This window comes from Bos indicus x Bos taurus, chromosome 1 (genome assembly GCF_003369695.1).
Source record: "Bos indicus x Bos taurus breed Angus x Brahman F1 hybrid chromosome 1, Bos_hybrid_MaternalHap_v2.0, whole genome shotgun sequence".
Taxonomy (NCBI): domain Eukaryota; kingdom Metazoa; phylum Chordata; class Mammalia; order Artiodactyla; family Bovidae; genus Bos; species Bos indicus x Bos taurus.
In genome coordinates, this window is record NC_040076.1 from 118,547,548 (window position 1) to 118,559,688 (window position 12,141).

The 12,141-nt window shown below is 37.5% G+C and overlaps 1 protein-coding gene across 2 annotated transcripts in view; it reads left to right on the plus strand.

Moving 5' to 3' along the window:
- The window catches only part of HLTF (helicase like transcription factor), a 63,153-nt gene that overhangs the window by 31,525 nt on the left and 19,487 nt on the right, over positions 1-12,141 (plus strand). For both annotated transcript variants that reach the window (XM_027543801.1, XM_027543811.1), the window contains exons 14-15: positions 5,489-5,586; positions 10,857-11,000. In XM_027543801.1, coding sequence (XP_027399602.1) covers positions 5,489-5,586; positions 10,857-11,000 — 242 coding nt within the window. The remainder of the gene's footprint in view (positions 1-5,488; positions 5,587-10,856; positions 11,001-12,141) is intronic.

A 12,141-nucleotide genomic window follows, 5' to 3' on the forward strand; every position in this document is an offset into this window, starting at 1 on the left:
CCTTAGCAGTGAAAGTGCTGAGTTCTAACCACTGGACTACCAGTGAATTCCCCAAATTTCATTCTTTTTTAATGGCTGAATAATATTCCATTGTGTGTGTATGTGAGACATTTTTTTTTTCCATTCATCTGCTGATGGACACTTAGGTTGCTCTGTATCTTGGCAGTTGTAAATAACGCTGTTGTGAACATTGGGGTGAGCGTGTTTTTTTAGAATTAGTGTTTTTATCTTTTTGTGTATATCCAAGTGTAGACCTGCTGGGTCATATGGTTCTTTGAGAAACTACCTTACTGTTTTTTTCAGTTGCTGTACCAATTTTTATTTCCACTAATAGTATATGAGGGTTCCATTTTCTCTACAGCCTCACTAACATTTGTTATTTGCATTCTTTTTGATGACAGCCATTCTGACAGGTATGAGGTATTTGATACCTCATTGTGGTTTTGATTTGCATTTCCCCAATGGTTAGTGATGTTGAGCATATTTTCATGTGCCTGTTGGCCATCTATATTTCCTCTTTGAATCAATGTCTCTTCAGGTCTTCTGCCCATTTTTTAATTGGGTTGTGTTTTTGATGTTGAGTTATATGAGCTGATTGCATATGTTGGATATTAATCCCTTATTAGTCATATCATTTGCAAATATATCCTCCCATTTAGTAGGCCTCCCATTTAGCTTATTTGTTTTATCAGTGGTTTCCTTTGCTGTGCAAAAGCTTTTAAGTTTAATCAGGTCCCATTTGTTTATCTTTGCTTTTATTTTCTTTAGGAGATGGATCCAAAAAATATTGCAGTGATTCATATCAAAGAGTGTTCTGTTTTCCCATAGGAGTTTTATAGTATCTGGTCTTACATTTAGGTCTTTAGTCTATTTTGAGTTTATTTTCATATGTGGTGGTAGAGAATGTTCTGCTTTCATTTTTTTACATGTAGCTGTCCAGATTTCCCATCACCGCTTATTGAAGAGGCTGTTTTCCATTGTATATTCTTGTCTTTTTTGTTGTAGGTTAATTGTTGATAAATGTGTAGGTTTATTTCTGAGCTCTCTGTACTGTTCCATTGATCTGTTTGCCACAGCCATACTGTTTTGATTACTGTAGCTTTATGGTATAGTTTGAAGTCAGAGAGCATGATTCCTCCAGCTCTGTAAAAATCACTGCTACTAAACAGAAAAAAGAAAAAAAAAGTGAACCTATTTACAGGACAGCAGTGTAGATGCAGACATAGAAAACAGATTTGTGGACACAGTGCGAGGAGGAGAGGGTGGGACAAATTGAGAGAGTAGCATCAAAACATATACATTACCTTATGTAAAATTAGATAGCCAGTGGGAGTTTGCTGTATGACACAGGGAGCTCAATTCTGGTGTGCTGAGACAACCTAGGGGTGGGGTGGGAGGGAGGTTCAAGAGGGAGGGGACATATTGATACCTGTGGTTGGTTCATGTTGATCCATGGCAGAAACCAGCCTACTAATGTAAAGCAGTTATCCTCCAATTAAAAATAATTAAAAGAAAAATAAAAAATGAATGAAAAGAAATGAGGACACTTTAAGAGACTTTCTGGGAAAGCAGCAAGCTCACTAATATTTGCATTATAGTAGTCCCAGAAGGAGAAGAGGAAAAGAAAAAGCCTGAGATGTAATAGCTGAAAACTTCACTAACTTGGGAAACAGTCACCCAAATTGAGGAACAACTGAGTTCCATACAGGATGAATCCAGGGAGGAACATGCTAAGACACATTGTAATTAAAATGGCAAAAATTAAAGAGTAAATATTTAATGCAGCAAGGAAAAAGCAGCAAATAACATACAAGGGAACTCCCTTAAGGATATCAGTTGATTTTTCAGCAGAAACTCTGCAGCCCAGAAGGGAGTGGCTTGATAAATTTAAAGTAATGAAAGAGAACAACCTACAACCAAGAATACTATACCTAGCAAGAGTCTTCTAAAGATTTGATGGAGAAATCAAAAGCTTTACAGACAAGCAAAAGATGAAAGAGTTCAGCACTACAAAACCAGGTTTACGACAGTTGTTAAAGGAACTTCTCTAGGCAAAGAAGGAAAGGCCACAACTAGGAACAAAATTACGGAAAGAAAAAACTCACCAGTAAAGGGCAAACGTACAGTTAAAGTAGAAATCATCCTCATACAAAGCTAGTTATGGAGGTTAAAAGACAAAAGTAGTAAAATCATCTATGTCCACAACAAACAGTTAAGGAATACACAAAACAATTAGATGTAAAATATCTCAAAAGTAGTTATCATAAGGGAGTTTTAAAATACATTTGAAATTAAGAGATCAGCAACTTAAAATAATTATGTATGTATAGAGACTGTTGTACAAAAACCTCATTAGTTCAGTCATTCATTCGTGTCCGACTCTTTGTGACCCATGAACTGCAGCATGCCAGGCTTCTCTGTCCATCACCACCTCCCAGAGCTTATTCAAACTCGTGCAGTGAGTCAGTGATGCCATCCAATGATGGTGATGCGATCTCATCCTCAGTCGTCCCTTTCTCCTCCTCCCTTCAGTCTTTCTCAGCGTCAGGGTCTTTTCCAGTGCATTAGTCCTTTGCATCAGGTGGCCAGAGTATTGGGGCTTCAGCTTCAGCATGAGTCCTTCCAAAGAATATTCAGGACTGATTTCCTTTGGGATTTACAAAACCTCATGGTAACTGCAAACCAAAATCTATAAAAAATTTGCATACAAAAAAGAAAAAGGAGTGCAAGTTTAACACTAAAGATAGTCATCAAATAATAAGAGAAGGGGAAAAAAGACCTACAAAAGGAAATCCAAAATAACTACCAAAATGGCAATACGAAGATAGATAAGATAGATATATATCAATAATTATGGACCAAATGTTCCAGTCAAAAGACATAGAATGGGACTTTTCCTTATGGGCAGTGGTTAAGACTTTGCCTTCCAATTCAGGGGGTTCAGGTCAATCCCTGGTCAGGGAGCTAAGATCCTACATATTTAGGGGCCAAAAAACCCAAAATGTAAAGCATGATCATTATTTTAACAAATTCAATAAGGACTTTAAAAATGGAGCTTCCCTGGTAGCTCAGTTGGTAAAGAGTCCACCTACAGTGCAAGAGACACAAGAGACTCTGGTTTGATCCCTTGGTCAGGAAGATCCCCTGGAGGGATGCATGGCCATCCACTCCATTATTCTTACTTAGAGAATCCCATGGACAGAGGAACCTGGTGGGCTATAGTCCCTAGGGTGGCAAAGAATCAGACACAACTGAAATGACTTAGCAAGCAGCAAACATTAAGAAAATAAAGGAAAATAGTGAAATAAATATGACCTAAGGTTCCTGGTTAAAAATTATGAAAGGAGTACATCAAGGCTGTGTATTATCACCCTGCTCATTTAACTTATATTCAGATTACATCCTGTGAAATGCCAGGCTGGATGAAGCACAAACTGGAATCAAGATTTCTGGAGAAGTGTCAATAAGCTCAGATACACAGATGACACCACCCTTATGGCAGAAAGCAAAGAGGAACTAAAGACCCTTTTGATGAAGGTGAAAGAGGAGGGTGAAAAAGCTGGCTTAAAACTCAGCATTCAGAAAACAAAGATCTTGGCATCTGGTCCCATCACTTCATTGGAAATAGATGAGGAAACAATGGAAACAGTGACAGACTATTTTCTTGGCTCCAAAATTATTGTGCATGGTGACTGCAGCCATGAAATTAAGACACTTGCTCCTTGGATGAAAAGCTGTGACAGACCTAGACAATATATTAAAAATTAGAGATATTACTTTGCCAATGAAGGTCCATCTAGTCAAAGCTATGGTTTTTCCAGTAGTCATGTACAAGATGTGAGAGTTGGTCCATAAGGAAGATGGAGCACTGAAGAATTGATGCTTTCGAATTGTGGTGTTGGAGAAGACTCTTGAGAGTCCCTTGGACTGCAAGGAGATCCAACCAGTTAATCCTAAAGGAAATCAGTCCTGAATATTCATTGGAAGGACTGATGCTGAAGTTGAAACTCCAGTACTTTGGCCACCTGATGGGAAGAGCTGACTTATTGGAAAAGAGTCTGATGCTGGGAAAGATTGAAGGCAGGAGGGAAAGGGAATGAGCGAGGACAAGATGGTTGGATGGCATCACTGGTTCAAAGGACATGAATTTGAGCAAACTCTGGGAGATGGTAAAGGACAGGGAAGCCTGGTGTGCTGTCGTCCATGGGGTCACAAAGAGTCGGATACAATTGAGCAACTAAACAACAACAACCTGTTTAAGAAGGTGATATTTGAACTAGCAAAGAATGATGAGAAAGAGTTAAGTTTCGTCTAAAATTAGAAATAGAAAATTCTTTTTAGATTACTGTTGACCCTAACTTTAGAAATTTTAAGAATGTGGGACTTCTCTGGCATTTCAGTGGTTAAGACTCTGCTCCTAATGCAGGTAGCAAGGATTAGATCCCTGGAAACCAAGATCCCAGAAGCTGTGGGGCACAGCCTACCCCGCGCCCCTCCCCCCCACCAAATCTCAGTTTATAGGCAAGGAACAGGAACACACAGTGTATGGAAGTGTAAATTACCTTGGAGAACAAGTAAGCCATACAGTGAACCCAAAGATACATGACTTAGAACTCTTGATATCTACTGGGAGATATGAAAAAATAGTTTTGTCACATTATTTTAGCAACATATTAGAAAAAATGTCAGTACTGTCCAGTAGGGAAGTGGAAAATAAAATTATAGTGTGTCCTCCCATAGGGTGTCTTAAATGTCCTCATGTGGCAGCTGGCCTCTCCCAGAGAGAGTGATCAGAGAGAGAAGCTGACTAGACAGAGGGAGAGGGCATCTGAGTCAGAAGTTGTGTCTTTTATAACAATCTCAGAAGTGATACACTATCATTTCTACCATATCCTGTTGGTCATATTGTTGTTGTTTAGTCGCTAAGTTGTGTCTGACTCTTCGCAACCCCATGGACTGTGGCGCACCAGGCTCCTCTGTCCATGGGATTTTCCGGGCAAGAATACTAGAGTGGGTTGGCATTTCCTTCTCCAGGGGATCATATACACCAAGTCTAGTTGAATGTGGAAGGGGGCTATACAAGATTGTGACTTTGGGGAAGTAGATACCATTTGGGCCCATCTTGGAGTCTGATACCACATTAACTATAGTACAAATTCAGAAAACTGCATAAAACAAAATTTAATAACTATGAATAACCTAAAAAGTATTAGGAGATATTCCATACTTCCTCCCTATACCCTTTCTCAGTCATCATTCTCTACATTCCCCATAAACAATCACTATTCAGATTTTTAGTTGTATAAAGTGGCAAGATAAAATCTAGTTCCTGATACTTCATTATGGTTAGAAACAGAAGTTTTTTTTGTTTCTTTTTAATTACTCCTAATTTCTCTTCATAGAGGCACATTTTTGACATACCTTTATTGACTTCATGTATGTTTGAGAAAAAACTGCTGAAGGATGTGTCACTGATTCATTCTTTCAGGAGCGTCTGCAGTGGAGAGTTCAAAGAAAACTGATGTTGAAGATAAACCAAGAACAACACTGATCATCTGTCCACTTTCTGTATTAAGCAACTGGATGGTAAGTCTTTACAGCCCTTTAAAAATATAATTTATATTTGTCTTACACTATAAGAGAGTCATTCATTGGGAGAAATATGGTTGGTCAGCACTTTATAGTTAAATTCAAATAATTGTTAATTGACTTGGGGTTATTTTTACTGAATTGAAGTAATTTTTCTCTGAAAATGTATAGTAGAGAAAGAAACATTGTCAGTTGCTATTGTAAGATTTGACTTGTACTTCCGCCTCTTTTCTTTCTGTCTCCTGAAGTAGGAAAGGTGTATAATTTAATACCACATCATATTTATGAACTGTTGAAATCTCTTTCTTAAGCACACCACTAATGATAACTTGTTTATTTTAACACCTTATTACAAACATTTAATGAGCTCTTATGTGCTCAGTTTTTCCTAAACTCTTTTCATAGATTTTCTCAATGAATCCTCACAACTAGTATTCTCATTTTCCAAGTGACTGAATTAAAACACAGAGAAATTAAATAACTTGCCTGAGGTCATCCAGCCAATAAATGACGGAGCAAGGAGATAGTATCCAACATTCTGACTCTAGAGCCTATACTTTTTTTTTTTTTTTTTAATTTTATTTTATTTTTAAACTTTACATAATTGTATTAGTTTTGCCAAATATCAAAATGAATCCGCCACAGGTATACATGTGTTCCCCATCCTGAACCCTCCACCCTCCTCCCTCGCCATACCATCCCTCTGGGTCGTCCCAGTGCGCTAGCCCCAAGCATCCAGTATTGTGCATCGAACCTGGACTGGCAACTCGTTTCATACATGATATATTACATGTTTTAATGCCATTCTCCCAAATCTTCCCACCCTCTCCCTCTCCCACAGAGTCCATAAGATTGTTCTATACATCAGTGTCTCTTTTGCTATCTCGTACACAGGGTTATTGTTACCATCTTTCTAAATTCCATATATATGCGTTAGTATACTGTATTGGTGTTTTTCTTTCTGGCTTACTTCACTCTGTATAATAGGCTCCAGTTTCATCCACCTCATTAGAACTGATTCAAATGTATTCTTTTTAATGGCTGAGTAATACTCCATTGTGTATATGTACCACAGCTTTCTTATCCATTCATCTGCTGATGGACATCTAGGTTGCTTCCATGTCCTGGCTATTATAAACTGCTGCGATGAACATTGGGGTACACGTGTCTCTTTCCCTTCTGGTTTCCTCAGTGTGTATGCCCAGCAGTGGGATTGCTGGATCATAAGGCAGTTCTATTTCCAGTTTTTTAAGGAATCTCCACACTGTTCTCCATAGTGGCTGTACTAGTTTGCATTCCCACCAAGTGTAAGAGGGTTCCCTTTTCTCCACACCCTCTCCAGCATTTATTATTTGTAGACTTTTGGATTGCAGCCATTCTGACTGGTGTGAGATGGTATAGAGCCTATACTTTTTGACTCGCCAGAAAAATATAGTCTTTTTTTTTTTCCTTTGAGATTGCTTTTCTGTTGTAAAACATTACATTGGAATGGAGCCTTTTTTTGTGTAGAAGCAGCTTGGTTCTATTTCCTTTCTAGTTTGACCTTCAAGCTGCCTGCTATAATGAGATAATGACTGTTGGAAGCATTGTGAACATAAAGACCACTGGATTTGAACTTCCATTCTTGCCACCTGCAAGGTTATCTGCATCTGTCCTCAACTTGCCTCCTTTTATCTCAGACGTGGAAGAGTTCTTACTCTTTGTAAGATCAGTACATTAGTCTCTACATTAGGTTCCATCTCTTTCTGCTTTTGCATTTTGTTATTCTTCCTCTTACCTGGTTATCCAGTCTCTCTCCACTGGCTCTTTCATGAAACATACTCAGATCCTTTTGATTTTCAAATGCTTTCTCTTGATTATGTCTCACATTTAATGATTATGTCTCATTTTAAAGGAGTGATGGTTGAGCATATAGGGATATAAGAATTAGAATTTTGCAATCTCTGCAAGTGGCTCTCTTCCAAGACCCCCAGTGATATAACTGTACAGTACTGTAATAAGCAGGCTAGAAGTAACCTTTCGTTCCCTTCTTGGTCTTCAGATGTGGGAAAGAATCCAGTTGAAGGAGTAACATAACCAATCCCACATACACCACATAATTTTTTTGGGTATTTAGGTTACCTATCCTCCCAGTGGAAAATTAAGTAGTAACTCCTATTTCATTCATGTAGACAGACACACACATACAACCTACCACAGTGACTACAAACTCAATACTATAGGTTCTCTTTCACCAAAAGAGTTAATTTTCTTTTATGTCAAGTCTAATCTTTCCACAAATATTATCTGTTCCATTTCAAGGCTAACACACTGATTGACTTTTCTCATACTGTTCTCTTTCTCCTTTCCTTTTCCACTTGATAAAATTCTTGTGATAATTGATAAAGATTTCTGATAAAATTTCTGCATTTCGCCTTTAATGTTTCATGTTTTATCTTCTTTATATTTTTGCCTTTGCTGTTTCAGATTTCATTCTCTCTTTAGCCCACAGTAAGTCTGGGTTTTGCTCCCGTCTTCCTTAGTCTCGTCAAAGACTTCATTGTTGCCATGTCCAATGAATTCCCTTTATCTTTTCCCCTGCGCTGACTTTGTTTTCCTTTTATTACTTTTTGGTATGTGTTATTTTGTAAATCGTCTTTAACCGTTTTGGTAAATAGAGGGAATGAACATAAATTACAAATTAAAAATTAATCTTGTATTTGTTCTTGAAACTTTGGTATTCTTTGGTCCTTCACTCAAGATTTTGTTTGCTGTCCTAGTGACCATTGTTTTTCTCCACCTCTTCCATACATCAGACGTAGTCTGCCTTTTTTCTCCTAAGCTTTTTTTTTTTAGTATTATAAAAATTTGTAATGAGATCCATGTTCAGTTCAGTTCAGGCGCTTAGTCATGTCTGACTCTTTGTGACTCCATGGACTGCAGCACGCCAGGCTGCCCTGTCCATCACCAACTCCCGGAGTTTACCCAAACTCATGTCCATCGAGTTGGTGATGCCATCCAACCATCTCATCCTCTGTCGTCCCCTTCTCTTCCCACCTTCGGTCTTTCCCAGCATCAGGGTATTTTCAAATGAGTCAGTTCTTCGCATCAGGTGGCCAAAGTATTGGAGTTTCAGCTTCAATGTCAGTCCTTCCAATGAACACCCAGGACTGATCTCCTTTAGTATGGAATGGTTAGATCTCCTTGCAGTCCAAGGAACTCTCAAGAGTCTTCTCCAGCACCACAGTTCAAAAGCATCAATTCTTTGGTGCTCAGCTTTCTTTATAGTCCAACTCTCACATCCATCCATGACTACTGGAAAAACCATAGCCTTGACTAGATGGACCTTTGTTGGCAAAGTAATGTCTCTGCTTTTTAATATGCTGTCTAGGTTGGTCATAACTTTCCTTCCCAGGTGTAAGCGTCTTTTAATTTCTTGGCTTCAGTCACCATCTGCAGTGATTTTGGAGCCCCAAAAAATAAAGTCTGTGACTGTTTCCCCATCTATTTGCCATGAAGTGATGGGATTGGATGCCGTGATCTTAGTTTTTGAATGTTGAGCTTTAAGCCAACTTTTTCATTCTCTTTCGTATTAATCCTCTAGATTTAAGAACCAAAAGTTCGCCACATTTGCTTTATATTTTTCTTTACTAAAATATTTTAAATTGTACCTCAGACCTCATGACCTTATCTCCCAATAGAAGCATAAGCTTTGCTCTTTAAATACTGCTCTCTTTCCCTAATCCTACCTTTATCATTGTGTTTGTTTTCCTTAGAGAATCTTATTTATTCCAGTGGTTTCATGTACTGATACTGATATCTTTGAAGTCTATATCTACACTTGCATTATAGGTCAATATTTAAATTTTTGTGGTGTATTTCTCCAGTTAGATATTTTAAGGTGACCAAAATTTTAAAATGTCTAAAATAGTAGTACTCATTACCTCTTTCTCATCTTTATGCCTGTTTTTCCTTATTTTTTGAAACTTCTCTGTATCATTATCACACAATTCTTCTAGTAGTGTTTTAAGTTTCAGAGTCTTCTTTTGTTTTCTCCCTTTTCTTCATATTCCTTATTTACTTAGTTCTCAAGTCCCCATCAGTCCATGTACATAACAGTCCTTTCAATTCTGGACTTACTTTTGCCATTCTGGTTTAGGTCTTCATCTTTCATCATTTTTCACCTAATAGTTTCCCAGCTATGTCTCCTTAGTGTCTTCTCTTTCTCATCTTTTTTTTTTTTTTCTGCTCAGAATCTCTCAGCTTTGTTGTTTTCATAAGTTAAAAAAACCCAAACAAAAAACTCTTTAAGTTTTAAAAACTGATCGTATTGTTAAGGAGAGCAGCAGTTCAGTTCAGTCAGTCAGTCAGTCGTGTCCGATTCTTTGCGACCTCATGAATCGCAGCGCGCCAGGCCTCCCTGTCCATCACCAACTCCCGGAGTTCACTCAAACTCATGTCCATCGAGTCAGTGATGCCATCCAGCCATCTCATCCTCTGTCATCCCCTTTTCCTCCTGCCCCCAATCCCTCCCAGCATCAGAGTCTTTTCCAGTGAGTCAACTCTTCGCATGAGGTGGCCAAAGTATTGGAGTTTCAGCTTTAGCATCATTCCTTCCAAAGAAATCCCAGGGCTGATCTCCTTCAGAACGGACTGGTTGGATCTCCTTGCAGTCCAAGGGACTCTCAAGTGTCTTCTCCAACACCACAGTTCAAGAGCAACAGTTCTTCGGCACTCAGCTTTCTTCACAGTCCAACTCTCACATCAACCAGGAGAGCAGCAACCTGGTCTTATTTTTTTCTTTAGCTGTACCATCTTTCTAGTTTATACCTGACAAATAGTAGTCTTATAATAAATGAATGAAAGTGGATACTGTGCTTGAAACTCTACCTACATTCATGAAAATATTCCTTACTGTTCTTTTATTATTTAATTTTTAAAGATTAAACTGGAATCATTAAAGATCCTTTTTGTAGAATACTAAATTAAAAAAACCTAATTACTATCTTAAAAGAGCGTGGTTGCTTTTAACTTCTAAAGATGAAGCAGCCGCTCACTGATAGGGCCAGGCAAAATTTATATAACTTATTATGACTGTAAATATGTCAGTTTCTCTGGCAATAAAATATTAGTATTGTTATTGTTGTTTTAGTTTAGATTTCGTGAAACTTGTTTTTATGGGATTTTAGTAGTTTGACTTGTGAAACTGCCAAGACAGTATATTTTATATACATATTAAACCTGATACTAATCTTCTCATTATTAAAATATTTCTAATTTTCTTTTAGGACCAGTTTGGACAACACATAAAATCAGATGTGCACTTGAATTTTTATGTTTATTATGGTCCTGATCGTGTTAGAGACCCAACATTGCTTTCAAAACAGGATATTGTTTTGACTACATACAATATTTTAACTCATGACTATGGTGTAAGTGTGTTGATACTCAAGAGATTTTCAGAAGTTGAATTTAAGAAATTGCTTCAGGTTTCTAAAATGTTCTAAAATTTAGGCTTTATATTCTTCCCTTTTTTCTTTCTGAATATATAAGAAATAAATAGGAAATTTTTTGGTAAAATATTTTATTAAAATTAATTTCACCTATATCTTGTTACTTAAGTGTGGCTACTAGAAAATTGAATATGACATATGTGCTTGCACAACATTCCTGTTGGACAGTGCTACTCTAGACCCTTTTTTCAGAACCATTTATGTGCATACCTATCCACATAATTTAGCATATAATTTCAGGAACTGGTGGGAGTGCCCTGAATCCCTCTGTGGGCTCTACTTCCAAATTAAGGATCTCTGTTTCAGGAGTTGTTGGGTTTCTTTAGATGTGGAATTTGCCACATCATCACTGCACAGATGGAGAAACTTGAGCATCAAGCTGTCCTTCCAGCTGTGATCACAGCTAGTGTGGGGACCCCGTCCTCTGATCTTCTGGGGTGTGGGGTTGCCTTGCCCTCATGAACAGGTGTGGAGGGCAGGCCCTGGGTGTCACCTCTTAGAGGGTGATGCTGCTGTTCTGCCTCTCTAGTTGCCACAAGAGAAAATTGTTTTTTTAATATTTTGCCAAAAAAAAGAAGGTTCAACTTCCTTTAGATAATTTAGGAATAGTTTATATTTAGACCACTTAAATTTTTAAATTTGAATTTACGTGTATCCAGCAATTGGTCAATGAATTCTTTTTCTAATTTGGAATATTGTTTTCTGTCACAGTGATTTAATAATTGTTTATCTCTATTTAAAAATAAGCTTTTTTAATATCTGAAACTTAGGAGTTTCCCAATTCATTTAGGATTTCAATTGTCTAGTTCCAGTTGTTAAGTGAAAATGTTCTCCAAAATACTTTATTATAAAAATTTTAGTCTTCAGGTAAGAACGTTGATTTTTACATAAAAAAGTCATTGTGTTATATTCAAGTAATTCTTATAGCTGACATCATATGTCATATGTTTGACTCTGAGGCATGATAACTTAGTGTTTTGAACCATGATCTAAGCAGAAAGCTAGACAACCTGGATTTGAATGCTAGCTCAGCACTTCCTAGCTGTGGTACTTTGAGCAA